Here is a 27,092-nt window from a genome sequence, read left to right as displayed (position 1 = left end):
CACGGGGAACGAAATTGTGCTCCAGGGAAAAGCCTGGGTAGTTCAGGTATGATACGTCCGACGGACATCTGATCTGGGTCTCCGAGAGAAACAAGAGCGTTGGGTTCTCGGTCTCCAGATGGTGATGGACCGCATTGAGATTTGAGTGCAAGCCTCGGATGTTGGAGAGGTGCACTTTGAGGGAGAGGAGTGCAGCCGCTGTTGAACCCTTTTCTTAGCTCTCGTTTTCATAATCGTAAATAAGTTGCTGAGAGAATGGTAGTGAAATGTTTCCCCACACAGGCGACCCCCAGACGCGCACCGCAGTTGGCTACACCATTGGGAGGCCAGCCTGGAGACTGCGGGGACGCCCGAGCCCCCCCACGTAAATCCATCGGGCCCTCTCTTCCGGTCGCCAACCGGCACGATGGCGTATACGTGGGATTTTTCGCTAGATGGCGGGGCAGCCTTTCACGTGTGGCTAGCACGCTAATTGGGCCCCCAACTATCTGCGGTCGGCCAGCGGTGCACCGTGCCTCGGATCCCGCTACCCTCCGCGACTGGCCACCCGATGCAGCCACACCAGCGCGCGCCAGATCGGTCTACCCATAGTGGAACAAACACTTCGACCCATCCTCTCATACGGCGTCACCGAGCATCGTGGCGGAACACGGCTAGGCCGCTTGGCGACACGGTTTTGCTCGGTGGGTGGTTATAATGCCGACGGCCGAAACCTACCACCTGAGTGTCACCTGTTTAGCACCACCCAGAGGCCACGTGTAGGGGTTCAGTTTTTTAAGGGTGCTCTCCTACGGACGAGGGTGACTCAGCCTCCAAAAATCATTCATTGGCCCTGTTACTACATATTACTTGCGTTTGGTACAGTAATCATGTCTAGTTTATTTTTCCGCAACGTTACGCCTTTTATCCCCGAAGGGATAGGCAGGGGTGCACATTACGGCACGTAATGCCGCGATACAATATTATACACCCACATTTCGTTATAAGTTTCGTTATAAGTCCCATGTAATGGGCATTAACCTATTGCCATATTATACTGAGCACATTTCCAGATTCCGTGCTACTGAGAATTCTTCGAAAAACCGAATAAAGCCCAGTAATACTTTGACCAACCGAACCCGAGACCCTTTGACGCAATCGCAATCACTTGACCAATAAGGCAGTCTATTTTTAATTAATCTTTATTATAATTTTCTGGTCTCGTGTGCAATAAAGTAGATAGGTAACGTTGTCACATTATGTACAGAGAGTCACATGGATGAATAACATAAATATAATCTATTTCATTGATCTGGAACATTCTAGAGAAAGCACGTGGGCTACGTCGCTTTATTATTATACTGATTACACTATTACATGTTTTATGGGAAATAATTTCATAATAATTATTGCGTAATTGTAATGTCATACTTCATGTATAATCTTTAATTTCTTCTTGTATCCTTTATCATATCAACCACCAGACGTACTGATGAATGTAGACCACCCTTATGATGACCGGAGCTGCGGACTACCTAGCGGGTTTACCGGGGCTCCATCTCGAAAAGCAGGAGTAGAAAAGCGGGTGGTTTTTAGTCAAGTCCCTTTCGCCTCGACCAAGGTGCGTGAAGTCATTGGATGATTTTCCCCCTTAAAAAAAAACCTTAAAAAAAAAAATACCACTTACATTTAATGATTACTTAAATCATTCTTTAGTAACAATTTTGTTCCGAAAACAACTGCTAAGGACCGGCTTAAGTAACCATTAAATGACTCTAAATACTGTGGGTAGTCAAGAAAATCTAACCACTAAAAGAAAATTGAACTATATCTAGTATACATTAGGTATTATTTTAGTATAAAGGAACAGAAAATACTTTTCAGTTTTACAATTTTTCTTCTAGCTCTGACAAGCCTGGAGTTTTCACAAGGTATTATGTAAGCTCTAATTTATTTTCTAGGAAACTAAACGTGTTCTGTTTTTTCTCAACATTATTTGATTATTAGCTTTTCGCTCACGGCTTCACTTTCCGAGTAGGTATCTCAGGATAAATACATGAAAAATCGTACCATAATTCTACGATGTTAAATCCAATCCAATGTCTGAAACCCATTTTTGTATTTATATTGTTAAATTAAGGTTTGAACGTTATATGCCTTACAATTTACCTATACAGTTAAATAGTAAGGTTTCACTCTTGCGTAGCCGCTATAAGGCTACATAATTACATAATACATTTTAAGAACATGTACAGTCGGACTGTACGGTTAAATCGTATGTCGATACAGCCTACACATCTTACGATTACACTGTACAGATAAATAGGAAGGTGTGTAGCTATATGTATGATCTGATTAATTTAAACAAATTCTTTGACTTTGGTTTTATCACCACTCACACAATATTGAAAAAAAAATCGTATCAAAAGATCTCCAAGAAACATTGTATGTAGTTCTTAGGCACTGCCACCCATTAAGCAATTGACGCTATATTGCGAATCGGGCCCGTGCATCAATTTACCAATTTGTGTACAATACGAAACTACAATATCTCAACGTTGTGCCAAATTGGTTAAAATAAGACTCGAGAAGCTTTGAATGGTGTTCTAGAATGTTCCTTCATATTGTAAGCAACACACGATTAGATACATAAATATGTGTGGTATTGTGTCTTTTGTGAACTTTTTCTTGTATCATTGTCCTTATCGAAGTTTCTTTGTATTTGTCATCAACCAAAATATTTTTGTTCAAGTAGGCACTTTGTGTTCTTTTTTGTACTTTATACAGCACCTACTTCTATAGTTTTCTTTGATCATTAAGATATCACAAAAATTTGTATACCTGATATTGTACTTAAATATTTGGTACTTAGTAGGTACTAATGTGGGAGCATGAGAGTGATACTACGGCCTCACAAAAAACGGACGTGAAATAACGATTGTATTTCGTTTTGTGAGTGAGATTTCCCAACAACCCATAAATCCCTAACCTCCAAAAGGCCGGCAACGCACTTTTAACGCCTCTGGTGTTTCAGGTGTTCATGGGCGGCGGTGATTGCTTAGCATCAGGTGATCCGTCTGCTCGTTTACCGGCTTATACCATAAAAAATACAAAATAATAACGATACTTATAATCAGATCATTCATATTATGTACTTTTCTCTAGCAACTTCAAAGAGTGTGACAGTCACGCAATGTGTAACGTGCTACTTAAGGTCAGAGATGAGAAGGTTGCGACTTATTGAACTAGTGTGATAGACCACACATCATGTGGGTACTTCGTGAAAGGATTTCTGGTACTTTCTGTCCATGTTTATCTGTCTTATTAGGTAGTATTTAGTAGTACACTCAAAATAAGAGCTAAACTTTCTCTTAAACTTTTTAATGCTTAAGAAATGAAGTCTTTACGTAATTTCAAAAAATTGTCTTTTTGTAATAAAATAATCTGACGTCCTTTTACTAAATAAATAACCAATGATTTTTTTCTAATTCTAAATCGTAAGAATCAAATTTAGGAATTTGCCCTTTACATAAATTAGAGCCATGAATAGTTTTCTTGAACTAAAACAAATCTATTAAATTCATAAAAGGTAGGCAGATTAAAAGATCCGTACGACAATTGGGTTGTTTTACTTGGAAAATCTATTTAGGTAGCTTTATTTTTTTTTTTCTTATAATGATAACCGGCCACCGTAAGTGCAGGTTTGTGGACAGCGAGCAAAGATAGTTCGCCGCCCGACCACAACTAGCCCTGTGCCTACGGCGCGTCCCGTTCAGCGCTCGCCTCAAATATCCATCAGACCACCACAGATGGGGCCCAGTACGGCTGATGCCTGATCCGGAGCTGCGGACTACCTAGCGGGTTTACCGGGGATCCGGCTCGAAGAGCAGAAGTAGGAACGGGGTGGTTTTTAGTCAGTAAGGGTTTGCAAATCCCTCTTGCCTCGTCCAAGGCGGGAGAAGTCATTTGATGATTATCCCCCTTAAAAAAAGGTCAAAGAAATCCGTTCTTACGGTAGTTATATTAACGAACTCCTGTCTTTAAGAAGCTGCTAAAATTAAAATCAACTGTTTATAATAACAACACGAGGACTAAAAGTCTAAAATTAATGTATGCACATGCCATTTAGTCAGTGCGACAGATTCGAAACACTTGAAATGAATGCAGGACCACGCGCCGCCTCAGCGCACTTCACACACATTGACAATAAATCATGAGGAAAGCGTAATGTATTGATTATTACACACATGCACTAGTGTTGCCTTACGAGTTTGTTTGTACGGGATTTGGTACTGAAACAAAGGATTAGGTATAGTGCAGTTAATGCAGTTTCCATAAGATAGTGGATTAAAATGCAGTCTTTAGTTATATGTTATTCGCTGCTATTGTCTACGGTTGAACGAACTATTAAATTCAATGCTATCAAAATAAAATAAGTAGCGGAATTGTTTTTCTTCGTAACTAAGTTTAATGTAGGAGAGCCATGCTTCGGCACGAATGTACCGGCTCGACCGGAGTGATACCACGGCATCACAGAAAACCTATGTGAACCAACGCTTGCGTTGTGTTTCGTTGTGTGAGTAAGGTTACCAAAGGACCAATTACCTCCCTTCCCCGTCCAATAAATTCCTAACCCCCAAAAGACTGACAACGCACTTGTAACGCCTAAGGTGTTCAGATGTCCATGGGTGGCGCTTACAATCAGGTGATCGATCTGCTCGTTTACTGGCTTACCATAAAAAAAACTAAAGGCATCATTTTATTTTAAGGACTGAAACGTGAGATACCCATTTAAATAGATGTCATCCTTTTAAAATGATTGCACAGTAAAACTTATTCAGTTAAACAATCTTCTAATTAATATTTTCATAATAGTTTTCATAATTACACATTTCATAAACATAGTCACTCTTTTCTATAAGGTTAGTATGTGTAGTGTGTACCTACATAAACATATACTAAACAAAGCCACTACTTTATATGCAAATGTGTATAATATTAGGTACAATTTCAGTATATCATCAAGTCTCCACCATTTTTGTTATAATTTCTAAAATTATGAATTCATATTCAGTCAACCGATTGTTTTAAACTGGATGTACTTACCTAATTCTAAAATTCGTAGTTGTTTCTTATTTACAATTCCGTAAATTATAATACACTGTACTTATCAAGTGATTTGTACTCAGTGTATTACTACATCTGACGAAAAAGTGTCAGACTCTTACTGATTATTTTTGTTTGAATTTAAATGGTGCAAGCGAGTGGCAAGTTAAAATAACAAATACTCGTACAATGAATGAGTTCTATTGTTAGTCTCTTGTTATTTTTAGCAGTGGCCCAAACACCTTTAGTGTAATGGGTAGTATTCTGCATATGGTGAACTTACTATACGGCGAAATACAAGGCAAGCGTTATATCACTTCGGAGCTGTAGACTTAGCCGGTTTACCTTTAGTCAGTAAAAGTCTGATACTCCCTCTCCCCTCGCCCGATGCGGGAGAAGGCATTGTATGATTTGATCCATTAAAAAAAGCTTTATTTCACGCCGGTTTTAGGTAAGGTCGTGATAATCATACCAGTTGAGCCTATTCGTGCCTAAGCGTGGCTTACTCACACTTTATATAAAATATTCTAAGACACACGGTACGTATTCGCCTCTATCACCCTATGCTACCCCACACAACATTTTAGCATACAACACAAAGCTATTTTTAGACGAAAAGTTCACGAGTTATCAAGTAACACGTAAGTTTAGCTACAAAACGTGACTTACGTGGAAAATAACGTGAACACACTAGGAACGTTAATCTCTGCACGTAGTTACTAACCTTATCTAACTGTCTATGTATCAAGATGTAGTTAATAAATTAATTAAAGGTTATCACTTTAAAGTGATTCACGCGATACGCGAAACGTGTTGCTGTCAACTTACACAATGTTATACAATTAACGTGAGGGATATTAAATCTTGGGATACATGGATTAGGGGTGTAAATTATATTTTGGTACTTGATTCCCTAAAACATGGAGGTTGACTTGTGAAAAAGTTACGTTTTACGTTTTTGGTTGGCCACTCAGTAATATCAGTAAAAATACGATCAGCCCTTTTATAAAATTCCTATTCAATATTTTTTATTGTTCCTTTGTGGGATTAATCCTTCAACATGGTAAAGGTGAACAAAATTCACCTCGATCTTCAGATCGAGATTCAGATTGTCAATGCTGGCCGTAGTTTGCACTATTTTAAGAATATACAGCTCGGCTTCAGTTGTTCCTACCTCAATGCCGATATTTCTCTTGGTTTCTTACATTCCAAAACAATCAATTTCTCCATGTGAGCATTTTTTTTTATTTGGTCAAGCCTGTAAACGAGCTGACGGATCACCTGATGGTAAGCAATTGCCGCCGCCCATGGACGGCCTTCTGGGGGTTAGTAATTTAAGGTTTGTTGGGTATTACGAAGATTGGGAAGTGGGGTAATTGGGCCTTCTTATTCAGCCGGTAACCTGACTCACGCAACGAGACAACGCAAGCGTTGTTTCATGTCGGTTTTCTGTGAAACCGGGTATCACTCCAGTCGAGCCGGCCTATTCGTGACGAAGCACACTTAAATCTTTTGCTGGTAAACAAAATATTTTATAACTGATATCTACTAAGGTACTTTGATCCACAAACACATACTGTTTACCTTAAATTTATTTTAGTCTACAAAATAGACAGTTCGTATCAGTATCGAAAGGTCAATTACCTATTTTGTTAGTATCTACATTGCAATTATGTATCGGTCGTAAAATTTTATAGCCAGATTTGTACATAAGGCTGATACATGCAAAAGGCGTGAGTCAAGATTTGGCACTCTATGTACTTTGACCATTTTGTGACTCTGTTTATTAAACTGACCATTTTGTTATCTATTAAAAATATTTATGTCTTACCTGTGTTATGAACGTTGTAATATCACGGCAGGCCCAGAAGGAGATGGCGGGACGAACTTGACACCTACAATAAGGATTGGCCTCAGAAAGCTTTACACAGTGAGGAGTGGAAGGAGGGTAGGGAGGCCTTTACTATGCAGTGGTATGTACGACCATGGCTAAAAATAATATGTTATGAATAAGAGTCACCTTGTTTTGAAGTTGCAAGAGTTTTACCAATTCTTCTAATCTCATAAGGGTTGTATGAAGGTAGGTAGTTCAGCGTTTCGGGATACATAAAGCCTTCACTGAGCTGTTTATTGTGTCAGCTGACCCCAATAAAATTCAGGCTTTTTCTTAGGACTGTATATTCGTTTGTCACATATATCTTCTGTCTCTTTTTCAGGGTTATCAAACGTTTCAGTAAAAAAAGAAGCCTTTGAGAAAAATACTGCGTAAATAATATAGGTAACTACTAACTACATAAAAACTAATGCATTAATTTTACCTCTTTGTAAAATTACCTTAAATATGTAATTACAAGGATTATTTATTAAGAACCATGAAATGTAATGAGGTCGTAATATTTAAGGTTATTTTTATGTAACTTATTCGGAATACAGCAAAAACTAGATTATTTTAAAATGAATATCAAAGTACGCTAATTTTGTAATAAATCTTAAAATTATGTAGTAGTAGCTCATGCAGTGGACGTTTTGATTACAATCTATCAAAAATAAGATAAATGATATTTAGTATCCAGAGATATCTAAAACGTATGGTACAACAGAAAAGCTATTAACTTTTCCTAAAGTTTATCGAAATATTTAATCTCTTGTTTACTTATAAATCTCGGATCGTGGTATATCACTGAGGGCTCTATGAGGAAGCCCAAAGTCACGCAACGCCCTTTGGAAGAGACTATGTTCGAAGTTGCGAGATCGCAAAGAAACTCGGGCCGTTGGGGCAGAAAGGTTCTCGAATGAAGACCATGTACCGGCAAACGCAGACGTCCACTCGCAAGGTGGACCGCCGACCTGATGAAGGTTGCAGAGATTCGCTGGACGCAGGTTGTTTCCAACCGGCCCATCTGGAAGTAAGTTCAGCAGTGGATCTCTTGTGGCTAATCAGGCGAGATAGCGGCCAAACGTCGGCCCATTTAATGTAAAAAAAAAATATGATGATGATGATGACTAAAACACTGACACGAAACTATTTCGCGTAAGAAGTTGAAATATTGAATGTAAATTCCTTTTTATACGAGACATAGACGCAACAAAAAGTTAGTGTACATCATAACTAAAAACTGCGTGACGTATATACTATACTTACGTCGTACGCTAAAAATAATTGAATATATTACGCGTAATATTATGTATATTTATTTTTAACTTAACGTCATTTGCAAAACGTTTAGTACAAAAACTATGCACATTAAATTTGGCAATTGGCGTTGAATAGTCTCTGCTGTCTACCCTAATGGGAGACAGGCGTGAGGTTATATACGAGTATATGTATTGTATGTATTAAAATTAGGTGATTAATATTGCCACTTTAAAAAATACGCAAAAAGATTACAGTGGAACCATTTTAGCCGACCACCGGGTGATGGATGGTTTCAATATATTTTGAGGACATTCTGCTTGATTGAATTATATTAGGTACCCTACAAGTTATTGATTGGTAAATAGAGAGACAGATTTAAAACAAATCCAAAAAGACTACAGTACATGTGTTTGTGATTATCGTATTATAGCAGTTATTCCAATAGGTATAAACGTGTATTTATTCAAAAGAAACATTGCTTCACTCTAGAATTTTCTCCCGTGTCGTGGGTATATTAAATACATACCTGTTTGCATTTAGATTATGAATTTTAAATACTAGTACCTAGGTAATTAATGCTCATAATCCAAATATATGTCAAATAGCATTATAAATAATAAAATATTATGTTAATACGAGTATAAAGGCTGAGAAATATTACATACATATTTTCATATTTCATGCATAACATTAAATTACGTCACACATTTTAATTTCTGAAGAGCATGCGGTTTCTCATATTCAGTACAATATACCTACTGGTCATTTTTCACCAGGTATAATATATAATAGTCCAATGTAATAACTAGTAATCATTAGACACTGAAGTATAAGGGATCTATAACTGCATACTAAGAAATTTCTAAATTAAAAAAAAACAAATGGGTATATCCTCTTTGTCTGGCAATTCCATTGAACCCGAGATCCCCTTGCTTTGTCACCAGAGATGTGCTACGTAGCTATATTACGAAGATGTAATAGCTATTTTTTCTTTTGAGGGGGAAAATCATTCAATTACTTCTCCCGCCTTGATTGAGGCGGGAGAAAGTGTCAGACTCTTACTGACTAAAAACCATTCCTTCTCCTACTTTGAGCCGGAGACCCGGTAACCTTTTACGTTGTCGCAGCTCGAGATAAGATGTAATAGCTAAGCTGTAAAACTATGTGACCGTTTCTACTGATACTTAAGCAGCATAGCTTAAGTTAAGCTATGTAGCTGTGCGAAGATGCACCGCCGAAAAGTAGATGTGCCGAAAAGCGGAGGAAGATACGCAGCACGAGTCTGAAATGTATCGATAGTAGAGAAGCCATCCATAGCACATATCTTTTCATATAAAAAGCATGTCTTAGCTGAGTCTGTTTCCACCAATGCTAAGCTATATACATATTGTATTGATACACACTAATGAATATGATTGGTAGAAGCTTAACGCATCCACAGCAATGTAGCATATCACATCTCTGGTAAAAAGGCACCCTAACTCGATAGTCACGCTTGTGACCACTTGATCAACGAGACAGACAATTTTTCGTAGCCATTGTATAAAAAATGGCTAGTCGGTATGGATCACAGTGAAGTTGAGTGATAAGGGTGCGTAAATATAAGCTGCAGATCTTTTGTCATACATGATTTTATCAGTCTTGTTGTGAGATAGTGTCTATCGAAATATAAGTCATTAATTTTGTATTGGATGAGATAAAATAATATTTTTTGTAAGAGATTGATTTATTAAATTACTGCGGTTGACAACCAATTGCTGTAACTGAAATAAAAGTTAACGCATTAAAATTAAAACAAAAATTTTAAACACAGATATGAGTGTGGGAGAGCCATGCTTCGGCACGAATGGGCCGGCTCGACCGGAGTGATACCACGGCCTCACAGAAAACCGAAGTTAAACAACGCTTACGTTGTGTTTCGTTGTGTGAGTGAGGTTACCGGAGGCCTAACTACTGCCCTTCCCAATCCCTAATTCCCCAACAACCTTTAAATTCCTAACCCCCAAAAGGCTGGCAACCCACGTGTAACGCCTCTGATGTTTCGGATGTCCATGAGCGGCGCCAATTGCTTACCATTAGGTGATCCGTCTACTCGTTTACCGGCTTATACCATAAAAAAATATAATTTACATATAATAATATGTATAAACAGTTACATAGCAACAAAGTTTACGGACAGACGGTTACCGCAGCCGTATGCAAGAGGCTGTTTACCATCAAACGGCTCATATACATGCAACATTAGAAGAATCACGAGTTTGTAGCCGATCATGTGATTAAGTATAAGTTATTGGAGTTACAAGAGGACAATGATTAACAGGACACTGGGACAGGGACGGGCTGATGACGAACCCTTGTATAGATATTTGTTCTTTTTTTAGTAGACAGAGGTGCACATTATGGCATGTAATGCTACTGTACAATATACATCCACATTTCACAATTTATGTTGTAAGTCCAGAGATATATACCTGGTACATTTCGAGACTCGTGCGTATTACTACTAAGATTTTTTTCGAAAAACCGAATAATCCCCAGCAATACTAAGCCCAACCCGGGAATCGAACCCGAGACCCTTTTCCAGGCAGTCGCACTTGCAACCATTTTGGCCAACGAGGCCTTTGTGCATTTGCATAAAAATATATTTTGATATTAGTTTAGCAAGTTCCAGTCTAATGATTTAGGAGTGTAAATTAACTTTATACCATTTAAACTATCCAGTTAAACATTTAGTTTTCCATTTCCGCCCTCGATATTTTCAATAAATTTTCCAATGTTTATATCACACCAATGGTTATGGACTTTGTGACATATCACGTTCATCTGTTATGATAACACTGGACTTTGCCTCCATAATAAATATGGATCAAGGAATGACGCAAGATGGGTCACCAAGACATAACAGTGCAGTGTGTACTGGGATAAGCAGAACCACGAGGGATTGTATTTTGACCCTTAGTCCTTGTGTGACGTCACGTCGGTCGGTGCGCGCACGCCGTGTCTTCCCGCGATCGCGGTCTCACCGACGAATCATAGCGAAATCACATTTGTATATAATCGGTCGCGAGGAAATTCAGCTGCCAGTCTTCTGCGGTGCGTTTGTCATCAATCATCTCTGACTGCAACTAGGCCTTATATCGAGTGGATGATACCCTCTACTACTAGTTGCGCTAATACATCGTTCTAAGAAAAGTACAGGTAAGTTTTGTTTTTTAAAATGTATTGGTTTTAGTGAAAAGTGTGTCGGATGCGAAATTAATTGTATAAGTTTTTGAATATGTTTAGTGAAAATGTCAAGGTTTGTACGGTTATTTTTATTGTGTTTAGTGAAATAATAGTTTTTTTTTTATTAATTTTCATATAATTTTGTATTGACGTCTCGTTAATGTAATTTGCATAATAAATTACATTTGTTCTAACACTATATTTGTCATTTAAAATTATACAAGAAAATAATGGAAATACAATAAAATAGATATTTGCTGTATTAACAATTCTATAAATTTCTCTAAATTAAAAATTATAATTTTTAGTATAAAACGAAAGTATTTTCTAAAAAAACATTTTGCGGACCAATTATTGAAACCTACTAAAATTTAAAACCTGCTAAATGTTTCTTTTATTGAAAACATATTTTGAAAATAAATTAACAAATGCATTAGTATGAACGTACGTATAAGTCTAGAAAAAAACATAATTATTTACAATATTACAACTACTTACTACGTAACTAATTATCATAATCTTATTAAATTATACTGCACAAAGAAATAGGTACTTTATGAAAATCGTGTTTAGATCCAAAATTGAAGTGAAATAAAAGCAATGAAGGCTCGATCTGTATTACCTGTTAGGGACAAGTAAATGCTACATTTTGCATTTATCTGCCTATCCATTAAGCGCCTTAGTAAATTATTTCTATAAAAAAAAATACAATTACCTAGACCTTGTAATAACACAAACAAACATTCACAAAGTAATAAATTAACACTTAAATAGTTACATTTGCATTTAATTATCGATACGAAAGTGCCGATAAAGTTATATTAATCGATAAAGAGGTTAGCACTAAAAAGGATTCGATTGTTGTCCTGTGGTGAGGTCTCGACCTGTCACCTTTTATTGCAAACAATGAGTGCTCTATATTGAGATCGGCGCACGATTGTCATTTGTCGGCATCGTTCGGGATCACGCCACTCCTGCGCATTCAAATAAATTCGCATGAATAGAGCTAGGTCTATTTGTTGACTATTGGAGTTTGCAATTTATAATTGAATAGACGGATTTGAAATGTTTTGGATTCACATTTTCTTTTAGAAACTAGAAGAAAATCTAGTGTTTTCCATAATAACGTATTATGCAAAGTTATTTTGTGTTTAACACAAAGGTAATCAATTCAAAAATTCAAATTAAAGTAATGCAAAAATCATATTGTTTGATGAACACCAAAATTGTACATAGGTACTTATTTTTTCTTAATAAGTGCCTACCTATTGTTTTATATGTATGTTAATATCTAATATATACAATGTCTATGTCACAATGTTAGTTACCGTACTCCTCTGAACTTACTGATTTTTACCATATATGCTTATTCAGTAGGTCTGAGAATCGGCTACTATCTATTTTCCATACCCCTAAGTGTTGTTCACCCTTAATTTATTTTTTGACGAAATAATTTATAAGACAAAACAACGTTTGCCGGGTCAGGTAGTAAGTGTATAATAACAATATAGGTACATTATGTAACTTTCTATTAAATAATCCGATTATTAACATACAATAGCATAATGCTAGTTTACGTACATTTATTACTTGTATAACGTTACGTATAAAAAATTGATTTATATTAATTTATATGATGTGAAAACATCTATTTATAATTAAATTAATATAACTTTGTATTAAATATTTAAATTTAATTGTATATTTTAATAATGTTTACGTTTAAATATTATATTTTATTATAATATAAATAGTAGGTAGGTATGTCTACACGGGTAGCGGTGTCGTTGACCCAGCCAGTCGATTGTATAATTTAGAAAAAATATTTGTATAATGTCTGATCATAGCTTAGTTTTATAAAATAAGACCCAATTCTTGTCATAACTATTGTAGCTAACAAGTAACAGCTAGAAAAAGTGGAAAGAAACAGCAAATCTGTATAAATGGTATGACATTTTTTTTAGAATCTTCCCCACTCTTGCATTTTCTCCTTTGTCGTGGGTGAGTTTACAAACATACAAATACACATGCACATGACACCCAGATCAGAAACAACAATTTGTGGATCACAAATCACAGAGAGTTGCTCCGTGCGTGAATCGAACCCGCTATATGTTGCACGGCAGCCAGTTGCCCAGCCACCGCATCGACCGTGCAATTATTTTATTATCTATGCTCTCTATAATAATTATTATGCATAATAGTCGATTCATTGCGTGTATTATATCTCAACATCTCGGTGACCGTATCAAAACAGTGACATTGTTTACAAACATCACGCAAAAAATGATAAAAGGTGTTTTAAATGTCATATTTCATGCCTCTATTTTTATCAGTTTAGTTTATTATCAGTAAATTCTGAGTTATTTATTTCTATATCTAAATTCGCATTGACCTATATAAGTAATAGTTTTTATACAATGTTTGTAAGAATTCGGCTCGACTTTCCTGTTTCAAAATAATAATCTGTAGTAATAAATGGACTATCTAATACAAAAGGTTTTTTTCAAATCAGTACAGTGGTTTAGGCGTAAAGAAGAGACAGAGACGTATGTTACATTCGAATTCAATGTAATTATATATATATATATAATTTACATTCGTTTCAATCACCCACTGCTCGGCTTCTATTAGTTATAGAGTTATGTTTTGTAGCTTATAGCCTTCCTTGATAAATACACTACCCAACACAAATAGAATTATTCAAATTGGACTACTAGTTCCGGAGATTAGCGCGTTCTAATAAACAAACAAACAACCTCTTCGGTTTAAGTATAATCTAGCGCACTGGACGCGGTTTCACCCGATCTGCTCGGCTCCTATGGATTGTAGAGTAATGTTTTATAACTTACAACCTTCCTTGATAAATTGACTATTCAACGTAAAAAGATTTTTGTAAATCGAACCCGTAGCTTCAGAAATTATCGCGTTCAAACAAACAAACACATTTTTTAGCTTAATATAATAATGTAAGATATTATATCTTCTATCTGCTCTGTTATTCGTAAATACTATTGAGTTTAAAATAAATGTTCAATGGCCTATTGTCCAATGTATTTCAATATTTTCATTCTTAATGCAATAACATTAGATCCGATATCTCAATGTACTTTATGTAAACACGTGTTCACAATAGAAATCACTTAACACTTTATAATACTAGACGTAACTTTAGGACCCATTTTACTTTAATTTGTAAATGAACCTTAGATAGTTACTAACTGCAGTACTCAGAAACGTTTAATGATTACTTAAACTGTTGTTTAGTAACGATTCTGTATCGAAAACAACGACTAAGGACAACGATTTAAGTAACCATTAAGTGACTCTGAGTACGGCGGTAAGGTTCATATCCATAGTATTTTCTTTCCAAGCATTCTCTCTTTATACATCATTTGCGTCGAGTAACGTGAATGTATCCTCACGTGTGATTGGATGGCGGGTTTACGGCTTAACTGAGCTTACCGAGCGAAGCAGAAACAGGTGACACGGCACGTGTCGCAATTTACCATTTTAAATTCATAATATTATAATTGTATTCAAAAAACAAACACGAATTACGAAAAGGATTTAAAATAAAAACAAAATGTTACTAAGAATTTAACTTTATATGTGTATTTTTTTGTTATTTAGTAGGTACTTAATTTACGTTGTTTTTGTGGTACACTAAAAATATAGCGACCTATATAACTTAACCAAACTTTCTATCCATTATCTTGAAGTTGAAAAGCCTAACAGTTTTAAAACTTAATCTATGTATACTATAGATATAGAAGGTACCTGTAGTAGATATTGATATTTAAGATGAATTCATGAATCGACGCAACAGACAAATTAAGTTCGCTTTAAATCATTTAATTATACATAGTTAATAGATAAACAAACATAAATGAAAAAACAAAACTACAAAGATCAGAACAATTCTGAATTGGACAAGACTTTTAAAGTGAAACACTAGACTGAAAGTCTGAAAGTTTCATTGTGAAGTGCAGTAAGACCCGAACAATAGTTCGATGCGGCTCCATTGTTTGTTTGTTTGCTCCATTTCCAGAGAAATCGGAGTAAAGATGAACTTGCTGAATTAGGTACAGTTTGCATTGGAGTTGTTTTGAATACTTACAAGTCAGTTTTTAAGTAAAATAAAGGTTATAATTTGTGCTATAAGTGTGGGAGAGCCATTCTTCGGCACGAATGGGCCGGCTTGTCCGAAATGATACTTCGGCCTCACAGAAAGCTGAAGTGAAACAACGCTTGCGTTGTGTTGCGTGTGCGTGCGACCGGAGGTCCAATTATCCAATTTTCTCAACCCCCGATTCCCCAACAAGCCTTAAATCTTTAACCTCCAAAAGGCCGTCAACGGACTTGTAACACCTCTGGTGTTTCAGTTGTCTATGAGCGACGATAATTGCCTATCATCAGGTGATCCGTTTACTCTTATACTGTCAGATTTTGATACCCTCTTTTGGAGTCCAAAGTCTCATAGACTGTTGTTGGTGATGAAATGAAGTAATGACCTGTCATTTGTTCCAAATGCCTATAGTTTTTGCATCACCCAAGGTTGAGTGGTGAAAATCCCTAGGGCATTGAGCCTGGTGATGTATGTAAATGATAGAAATACCTAAAATGTCTATGTACATAATAAATACAGGTATTATTGTACAACCACTATTTTGTAAGCATATTTCACTGGGTATTTTTTACATTTCCACTATATTAGTTCAGAATTAGGTCTTAAACTAAGCTTATAACATACTATAATAATAAGTTGTCTCGTCCAGGATTTAATAATAAAATGACATTAAAAGTGCTGGAAGTCAGGAACCCAAACTAGGATCACCTATGCTATAGGCTCAGTGTATAGTTATTAAAAGATTGTTATTATTTTGTCCTTTTTAACCCCTCCCTCTCGCCTTGCCCTGGCGAGAGAAGTCATTGGATGATTTTGATCCATGAAAAAAAAAACCCATCGACAGACTCATGCGTCACATGTGCATAAAACAGTACATTTGCCAAAGTCACGCGTATGTGCGCGAGTCACAACTTAATAGTTAATTATAATGTCTGTAGATAAAACTGAAAATCAGTGTATTATATTCATCTAACACGTTATCATAATGAATCTGATTCACAAGATGTACCGGTTACAATTGTTATGCATGTTAATTTAATTTTGTGACAAAAAAAGCAGAAACGTTTTGCACGTGGACATTATTTTAGACACGGTTTACTCATGTACATTAATAGAGAAAAACTCTACTAGTTTCGAGTCACAGAGGGACTCTTCATCATGAGCAGCGTGCGCAGACGCGGTGACGTCGCGCTGACTCTAATTTACGTGAGTAAACCGTGATTTTTAGTTAATTTTGTATGTCTCAAGATAGTAATTTTAGCCAGTTATAGCTGTGTTATTAATTAGTAATGACGACGCCTACATAACTGCCACAATAATATTTTAAACGTAATAGACGTAACAGTTCAGTAACAATGGTTTTAAATAGGTAATAATAGGTTTTATATACGTAGGTTATATGACAGCAATAGTTAGACTACATGAATTACCTAATTCATTACATTCGCACACTTATACTAAACCATATAAGATATATTTTTAAATAAGTACCGCAGACAAAGCCATGATCAAACACTAAGTCTAGAATAACACATTCAAAGGCAGCATTCACTAATAAAACATATAAGACACTTGAGGAATTTCCAATTCCCCTGTAGATGCGAACATTCAATAAGTATTTGCATACGTAGGTTTGCACTCGACCTGTATAAATAGCGTCTGGTTCACTTTCCACCAGGCTTCAGTTATTCTTCACAGCGTCTTCCACTAGCTGAGTTAGCTACAATTGTGAATAGAATGTGTCTTTGTCGTTGGATATAGATTTTTAGTAAGGGATCTAGTCTAGATGTAGATGTTTGTGTTAGTTTATTGAAGTTGAGGTAAAGATATAATTTTATTATAACTTTCGTGAGACATTACTAAATTAATTATTATGTTATCGGCTTACTAACATAATTGTTTCCGTGGCACACAACACGGCGATTGTTGCGTTGCTGCTGCTCATGAATATAAGCCTCTAGCATGGCTTGAAACTAATTGAGTTCCTTGTCATACGTAAGGCGATAACATAATAATTAATTAAGGTAAAGCTGTTTGTTTATCAGATAAACAGCACATGATCGCCTTTTATCCCCAAAGAGGTTAACACACATGCAAGAAAATTACTCCAAGACCGTTTTGTCCAGCTTTTTAGTCTTATTTTCCAAACAGAGAAAATCATGCGAACAAAAGTAAAAGAAATGTAATAATCTAAAAACAAAAGAAAGTCGTATATTTTCTTATCAATGAAATTATCTAAATAAACGTGAATTTGATTTCTGTATAGGTAATACAGCTACTTAAACATGAATTACTGCTGTGTAATGATATAATGAATGTGAATTTTATCGACTAATCTAATTAACTAATAAATTATTCCACTAATAACAGTATTAGATACCTATTCCATTTGATTTTCCCCGTAGGTATAAGCTATGCTACATCTACTATGAGGCTATTGCGGAATAGGAAAATTAATTAAAAGAATATCTGATTAACATTTGATATAACATTTGAAAGTAGAACTTAAAAGTAGGTATATAGGTAACAAAATGAATTTACGTATATTTAAATACCTGACGATTAGACCACGGATTTAGATAAAACGTACCAATTTCGCATAACATAGGTAATACCAAGACTTTACATTATTGTATTTTAGAAAAATGCTTGGCGATTATTTGTCTGTGATTCTATAAAATTAACACTTCGTAGTAAAGATTAAATTTATTTTAGGAAATGTGTTTGTCGGTTTTTATTCTATAATTATATAAAAGTACGAGTTCATAGTGAAAAACGTTAAAATAAAATGCATCTGACGCTACGGTGCCGGAACGGCGTGGAAGAATTTTTAGCGCATTTTTCAGCATTTTCTCATAGAACATTTAAACGTTTACTATTACGACTTACGTTTACAATGCATGGCTTATTTATACCTATTACCTTAAGTTCTAGACTCTAAATAATAAATAAAAGCTTAGTAGGTTATCTCTAAAGAACAATAAGAAATTCGCCTCTCCTCATGTTCAATGTATCAAATTCAAAGTACAAATAAAAAAAAACAATAACAGAAGATTATCCACTTAGTTTTAAACGAATAACTTTCATCAATCACTGTTATTGATCGTAATTACTTTTATCATTTACTTGCTTGCAGCCAAAACGTGATACATTAGACTTAGGTGTCCCTATCTCTAGTATGACTCAGATTCCATTTGATGTACAGACAAGATACCTTATGTATAAAATTAAATTATATATATTTTTCATGATTTTTGTTTTGAAGATATTATCAGCTTATTTTTGTAATCTTTTCATTGATGTCTTCGATAATTTACTTCGGGTGCGTTACGCTATTTATGAACAAAGAAATCTTGAAAAATTTGTCAATGAAAATTCACTCAGTTTATCTTTATAGTAAAACTAGCGACCCGCCCCAGCTTCGCATGGGTGTAATGGGGATATAATATGCTAGTATTATACATACTCGTATAAAGCTTCCTCTTGGATCATTCTATATATTAAAAGAAAAACGCATCAAAATCTATTGCGTAGTTTTAAAGATTTACGCATACAAAGGGACATAAGGACTGAGAAAGCGACATTGTTTTATACTATGTAGTTATTACTTATTTGCAGATATTTTTTGCCTATTTCGATTATTTTCATTATATATATATATATATTGTGTACCTAAGTACCGTATATTTTGTTTCTCTTTGTATTATTAACAAGAGTCGCACCAGCGATATTGTTTTCATATTTCTTGAATATTCTAATACGAAATTATATTGAACTCTTTAAAACATTCACCAAAAAATGCAAATGATATTTCAATCGGAGATCAAATTAACTGATTTACAAGCTTATATTTAGTTTTACATAAACAAGACAAACAAACCAACTCTTCCGAGCTATCTTATATTTAATAGAGATTCTAAACAAATGCAAATCGTCAATAGATGCGATATAAAACAAAAACTTTGCGCTCGACGCTGCATTTGATAAAGCGCATCCAAAGTTCCCAGACGTCTTTAACTCGTCTACGTTATCCGCATAAACTACGTAAGTTAACCAACGAATAAAATCTAGAAGTTGTAGTCCACATTATATTACTAACTTGAATACTAGGATTTGGCACACTTTTATCTCGGAAGAATCTCTCGAATACCCACTATCGAATCTTGGTCCTAACTTCCAAACTTTTGTTACTATAAAACTGAAACTTTACCGTGCACTACCTATTTAAAATACAGCTATTGTTTAAAAATAAAGCAGTGTATTTCTTGGATCTTATCTATGAAAAGGATTACCTATAAATAAGAGATAACAGAAATATAATTGGCGCATAAATACAGCGGGCTTTCATTAACACATTTGGATTTATACAATTTGGGTCTGCAACGTGCTATGTGGCACTGTAAAATTTTGTAGGCTGCGGTCCAGTTAGCGCTTAATTAAAGTTATCGATTTTATGTTTATTTTGTTATAATGAAAGGTGGGAGTGCAGTTAACATTTAAATTGTTGAAATTAATCGGAAATTTGTGCTAACGAATTTATACTCTAGTTTAAATTCCAATTACTGGATTTAATGTTTTAATGAAAATGTGTTAAAGTTCATTTCTGACTGTTGTTGCAGAAAAAATGCCTCCTCAAGGGCAAACTGGTGGCTCCTGGGTCCTGTATGAAACAGATGCTGTGAACGTGGACACAGAGGCCCCGGTGATTGTACCTCCATCGGCCGAAAAAAGGGAATGGAAGATAGTATGGAGAAACGTCATCTTGATGGGATTGCTCCATATCGGAGGAGTTTATGGAGCATACCTCTTCCTTACCACAGCTATGTGGCGGACTAGTTTATTTGGTAAGTTCTATAATAATTGTAATTGCCTTATTTTCCGCATTAAAAAAAAACCACAAAGGTTTTCTGCTATATTATCGAAAATATTGCTTTCATTCAATATTAATTAGAACCGAAACTTTATTTATAAGGTTCAAATTATTCTTATTCGACACAAAAACAGTTACGCGCTTGTTTTGGTTTGAAACAGTACCCTTCTTTCTTCTTTTTTTTTTCTCTTAGCACATTTACTAAGTGAGATCTCAGATTTCAGGGATCGATACATAGAACAAGCTTAGAACAGTAACGTGGCGTAAGCAATTTTCAACCTTCCTACAAAAATAATAAAGTTGAAAACCTTATAAAGAAATTAGATATACTGAAGTCAGACCACATAGCGGTCTGTATAAATACAGTACCTGCATAATTTTGAAGTAATATTTTTATACACACAAAAAAAAATCGAGATTTATTAAGACACAACGAGTTTATGACGTAAAAGTAAAGTTGTATACCGTAACAGAGATGATTTTTGTTTCTATGTATTTTGTTTCATTAAACATGTGTTTTGGTCTGGTGCCCGTAAACGTACGCACAAAGAATTTTTAAGAATATTAATTTTGAAAGTGACGTAAATCACACTATATTTGGTAGGAACTCCCTAAAACATCGCGAATCCTTACTTGTGTCCTAATAATATCTTCGAAGATAGATGAGCTAAGTTTAAAATACACGTTTTTAAACGCTAGGTCTTAATGACCGCATATATTATACCGTATTTAAATTCCATTTTTACATAATTATAGTACACATTATACATAATTACTTAATTATTATTATTTTATTAGTTAAAAAAACAACATTATACAAAGTAACTTGTAGTAAATTAGCACTTTTTTGTTCAGGAATTTTAAAATAAATTATCAATCTAATTTTAGAACAACCTTCTTATTTTTGAACTCGGTAAAAATACTAGAAGACAATTCACAATGTGTCATAATAAATACACCGTAGTAAAAACGTATTTACTGATTTTTTGCAGTTAATGATTTCTTGTAATAAGCTGAAGATTTATTGTGTCCACTTCTAATATTAAAAGTAGGTCTATCACATTCTAGTAGGTAATACTTAATTTTAACAGTATTACCTAAATTACTATATTTAAAGTATTATATATCTAATGTAATATTATTTGTTTACAGCTGTGTTCTTGTACATATGCTCTGGTCTGGGCATCACCGCCGGTGCGCACAGGCTATGGGCTCACAAGTCATACAAGGCTCGTCTGCCACTGCGACTTCTGCTTACTCTCTTCAATACCTTGGCCTTCCAAGTAAGTTGTAATTTAAACCTTACTACCATAAGCATAAGAACTATGGCTAGTGTCTAAAATATCTTGGGAAAGTCTCTGAAGGTAAATTTGGAAGTCAAATTCAAAAGCAATTGATGATTTTTTTTCTATCACTACTTATTTTCTGGTGGAATTTTATTAGAATTTATGACATATTTTTGAGTTGGTTACCGTTTACTAAAATTCTTGTGTATGTGAAAGCCAAATCCTTTTACTTTTAGGGCATTAAATAAGAAATAGTGTCCATTAGTTTTCATTCCGGCTAAATACCTAGACTTATATCGTAGAATAGGGATATATTTATATTTTTTATGGTATAAGCCGGTAAACGAGCAGACGGTTTACCTGATGATAAGCAATCGCCGCGCCCATGGGCACCCAAAACACCAGAGGCGTTATAAGTGCGTTGCCGGCCTTTTGGGGGTTAGGAATGTAAGGGTTGTTAATTGGGTATTGGGAAAATTTGGGATTCATTTTATTTGCAATCTTCTAATAATTTTCTATGTAACATACAAACAGATTGTAAGTTTCTTGGCAACGTAAGTCACAAAAAAACTTCCAAAACATTTTTGTGCGGATAATTCGTCACCAAAAATGACTTTATGAATGATCATACCTTGTCAAACCGTTTCAAATAATCGCGAAGATAAACGACGTTTGTCATAAATCACGTGTTTCGTAATAATTATACGATTTATCGAACAAACACGTGCTCAGTACATACTAGATCACTGAGGTTAGAGCGCATAGAAATTGTGTGCGTAAACGATAAGAGTTTGCGCACTTACCACGTCAGTACATTTCCTATTAACCCGGGGAAATTATTGGAAGTTTCAATGTCACCTTCAAATAGTATTAGAAATACAAACAGGTCTAAAATTAGAATGACATAGGACACCCTGTTTATACAGCCTGATTTTTTATTAACAACCAAATTGTTTTTCAGAGTTAGATATAAATTATTATTCAAACATTCCATTTATAAATAAAAAAATGAAGTAATTGACTTCACTGAAGAAAGACGGTTAAAAAAAACATTAAAAGGATTAAAATGATTTTAATTTCAAAAGTCGGTATTTCTTCATCATTGTTTGTTTCTTATTTAATTTTAATTGATGGATTTCTTCTGAAGAAGTGAAGTCTGTATTTTTTTTTATATAAATAGTTTTTTATTATTTAAAAATGGAATGATTGCATGTTACTAAACTCTCAGAAAAATTTCGCTGGTGATAAAAAATTTGACTGTGTTTGTATAGGTAGTCAGTTTTCGTATTCTTAACGATCCCTTTACCATTAGGTATTTATAATTTAACACCTACACCTAAAACATTTAAAAAGATATTTTATATAATGTGTCAAGTAATGGATATTTTTTATGTCCTTATGCAATTTACTGAAGTGACTGGGCAGTTTATTGCATCGGTAATGTTTTGTTAATTTCACATTTTGACTTTTTTGAGTAAGCTATTAGAGTTAAAAGCTGAGTTAATGTACTGAAACATGCGTTTTTCTTTTTCTCGGATAATGTGCTATAGGTACTTGTTTCGGAAATTCATCATGCAAATGCATAAAAATTCAGATAATGGCCTATAGGTATTTATTTCGGAAATTTAAAAACAAAAATTGCCGCCTCCTCGTTATAATTTTACAAATTACCTTTAAATTGTTACTGTAAACAAGAAAAAAATAAGAAAATAACTCTTAAAACTTCATTGCACGCGTTCATTCCACTTTAAACTTTACCTCTTCTTTTAATCAAATTAAAACACGAATTTATCACCCTAAATTAACGTACATAGGTATCAATCTTGCATGAACATTGAACATGTGCATACCACGCGTGAGAATCTTGTTATCCGACCACCTCTTGACACCATTATCGACAGCTACCCTTTGGCCCTAATTACATTATCACCCACACGGCAGCCTATAGATCTGCGTGATCGATCACTAGTACTTTCTATAATAAAATAAACATAATTGTTTTTATTTTATTATATCGTCACGCCTTTTATCCCCGAAGGGGTAGACAGAGGTGCACATTATGGCGCGTAATTCCACTGTACAATGTACACCCACTTTACACAATGATGTTGTAAGTCCCATGTAATAGGTGGTGAGCCTATTTGTCATATACCGAGATTTCCAGATTTCACATATCCAGACTCCATGCCACTAATGAGAAATTTTCGAAAAACCGAAAAAAGCCCAGCAATATTTTGCCCGACCTGGAAATCGAACCCGAGACCCCTTGCCTGGCAGTCGCACTTGCAACCACTCGACCAACGAGACAGCTATCAAGCAGCATCAACTATCGATCACTAGTACTTTCTATAATAATAATTATAAACATAATTGTATCAGCAGTAATTTGCCGAATATTAACTCTGACATACCCGGTTTAATATAAACAAATGTAACGTGATAATTTCGTGCAATGAAACGAGATTGGTTAATTAATTTTATATCGTAACTGTAATATAATTAGGTATATTCTAGATTGTTGGTTTAGTAAATGAAAATATTACTGAGAGTCTGGTTTGAGTCTTGAACTTAGAAAGTTTCAATTAGAATAACACGTTCATCTTCTTTTTAAGTTAAGAATATCTTATGTAAATTGAAAATGAAGGAAATCTTTTATTTAATATTAGTATTATTTAAAGGGAGAGGGAAACTTTCATTTCATAATAGTATTAAATGAAAGTTTTCCTCATTTCATTATCTGAGTTAGCAATCAATATCTAATATTAACTAACTTCAAAAATAAGTTAATACAGTATACATGTGTGTCAAGCGTGATTTGTGTCACTACGTGCATACAAAACAAACTACGTATATAACCTAATCAAAAATGACCGATAATGTTGTTTTTCAGCACGTGAAATATTTTTATCAAAATAATAGACATAAATCCCTAAGTTCTTTTTAGGTTTTCCCTTGACACGAAGATAGTTAAAAAAATCTGGTATAAATCTATTATTAATTGAGATAATCGCTGCGATAATGAATTTTTATCAATATAATATGTTTTGAAATGAAATCGGCAAACAATGACATGCGGTATTTGCTATACATTTAACACGTGTTTAAGGAATATGATAACGTTTAAGTTTTGGTATTGTTTGGACTGATATCAAAGGTTTATGATATAAACAAAGAATTTTAGCAAATACTACTGCAGTATTAGTAAATTAAATTCAAATCAACCTTTACAGGTAGAGCCCATCCTTTTAATTTAATATTCTCAGAAAAATATGTGGCTTTCCTTAAACATTGTACAATAGCACTGAGATAAAAGATTTTTTTAAATTGAATTTGATTTAAAGGCTTGCTTTCTTATTCTACTCAACAATTTTCTTTATAATGATCTGGTTTTGTATTTCGTCATAACTAAAATTTCAATCTTTGTTCCTTCCTAGGATGCCGTAATTGACTGGGCCCGCGATCATCGGATGCATCACAAGTACTCCGAAACCGATGCTGATCCTCACAATGCGACTCGAGGCTTCTTCTTCTCCCACGTCGGATGGCTGCTGGTCAGGAAACACCCGCAGATCAAGGCTAAAGGACACACCATTGACCTGAGCGACCTGAAGAATGATCCCATTCTGCGCTTCCAGAAGAAGTAAGATACCTATTTTATTTTAAATACTTAACTTGACAATCCAACATGTAAATATGTATTGCTGAAATCTTTTAGCCTTTTATCACATTTTTTCGAAACTACTTTTTATATTTTGTATTGAAATTGATGTGTTTGTTACAGACACTACCTGATCCTCATGCCTTTGGTCTGCTTCATCCTGCCGTGCTACATTCCGACCCTGTGGGGTGAATCTCTATGGAACGCATACTTCGTGTGCTCCATCTTCCGTTACGTCTACGTACTGAACGTGACCTGGCTGGTGAACTCCGCTGCCCACCTGTGGGGCGCCAAGCCTTACGATAAGAACATCAACCCGGTGGAAACCAAACCCGTCTCCCTCGTGGTGCTGGGCGAAGGATTCCACAACTACCATCACACTTTCCCTTGGGACTACAAGACCGCTGAACTCGGAGACTACTCCCTCAACCTCACCAAATTGTTCATAGATTTCATGGCCGCTATCGGATGGGCATACGACCTCAAGACTGTATCTCCGGACGTTATCCAGAAACGCGTGAAGAGGACCGGTGACGGTAGCCACGCAGTGTGGGGCTGGGACGACCACGAGGTACACCAGGAGGACAAGAAATTAGCTGCAATTATTAACCCAGAAGAAAAGACTGAATAATCCAACCAACCGTTTGATCAAACTCCATTAGATCGAAGGGTGTACTTGTATTATACCAAACGTGAGGGAAATGTGATACCACTAATATTATTTATTTTATTTATAATTCGCATTGATAATGATTTGGTTATCAAGACTTTTAGATTTAATTCTTAGATTTTAAACAAATGATGCCCATCTGTTTTTAGTAGACAGAATAAATAAATCATAAAACAACCATTTGTTTTACATCACTACCTTTGGCACTCTCGCAAATTATCTTATAATATGCATATTATGTAATTCCTAGATGAATTGCTCGTCTGATGGTATTTTAAAGTAAAATTCTGGTACTTAAGCATGGGTTTATTGAGTCACGTATGTATGATGAATTAATGTAAAAAATCTATAAGTTTCTCGTCAATTACCTTCCGCTACACTACAACACACACAAAATATTTGGTAGTTCTTTGACTCGTGTCATAGTGCAGGTATGACCCCAAATTAAATAACCTCTTGAGTTCAAATAGGTTCAAACTATAATATATAAATTTCTTATCAACCAATTATATGAAACAACCGACCTTCAATACTTGATACACCAAGTTTTTATTACACTATTTGTTTCTCGTGTGAATCACGCAATATTTCTTTAGGTAAATCAGTCTGAGATTTGCATAACAACAATATATTTTGTTTACATTACAATTTATCTTAAAAGTCCACGAGTTTTATTAATGTACGTACTTACATCATCTTATTTTTTTGGTATTTAACGATTGCATTTCCTACAGAGATAGAGATAGAGGAGAAGTGACAATAACCTTATAATTTAGGCTTTACAAATGGGCGTGATCCAACATCACTACAGTAAAAGCATTGAGTATGGATTCAAACGTTTTTCACCCGCTATTTTACATATTTATTCCTAACTTTTTTGGTAAGGTGTTTATTAGGGGTAGCCAGAACTGCAGACTATCTAGCGGGCTTACCGGAGTAGGAACGGGGTGGTTTTAGTCAGTAAGAGTCTGACGCTCTCTCTGGCCTCACCCAAGGCGGGAGAAGACAACCGATGATTTTCCCCCTTAAAAAA

The 27,092-nt window shown here is 35.0% G+C and overlaps 2 protein-coding genes across 4 annotated transcripts in view; both read left to right on the top strand.

The window, feature by feature from the left end:
* Nucleotides 1-27,092, top strand: part of LOC118265114 (uncharacterized) — a 139,953-nt gene that overhangs the window by 62,173 nt on the left and 50,688 nt on the right. The gene's annotated exons all lie outside the window — the stretch shown is intronic.
* LOC118264929 (acyl-CoA Delta-9 desaturase) lies at nucleotides 11,251-26,236 on the top strand. 3 transcript variants are annotated; one of them, XM_035577599.2, is made up of 5 exons: nucleotides 11,251-11,419; nucleotides 20,195-20,419; nucleotides 21,598-21,728; nucleotides 25,166-25,371; nucleotides 25,513-26,236. In XM_035577599.2, exons 2-5 carry the CDS (start codon nucleotides 20,200-20,202, stop codon nucleotides 26,018-26,020), a joined length of 1,065 nt encoding a protein of 354 aa, XP_035433492.2. In that variant the 5' UTR covers nucleotides 11,251-11,419; nucleotides 20,195-20,199; the 3' UTR covers nucleotides 26,021-26,236. The 3 variants fall into 3 exon arrangements, with proteins under 3 accessions (XP_035433492.2, XP_050562009.1, XP_035433491.2); XM_050706052.1 differs by lacking the exon at nucleotides 11,251-11,419 and adding an exon at nucleotides 19,502-19,619; XM_035577598.2 differs by lacking the exon at nucleotides 11,251-11,419 and adding an exon at nucleotides 19,895-20,052.

This window comes from Spodoptera frugiperda, chromosome 28 (genome assembly GCF_023101765.2).
Source record: "Spodoptera frugiperda isolate SF20-4 chromosome 28, AGI-APGP_CSIRO_Sfru_2.0, whole genome shotgun sequence".
NCBI classification, from domain to species: Eukaryota; Metazoa; Arthropoda; class Insecta; order Lepidoptera; family Noctuidae; genus Spodoptera; species Spodoptera frugiperda.
Note: the sequence above shows the minus strand (reverse complement) of the source record. Positions and strands in the feature narration are given on the sequence as shown.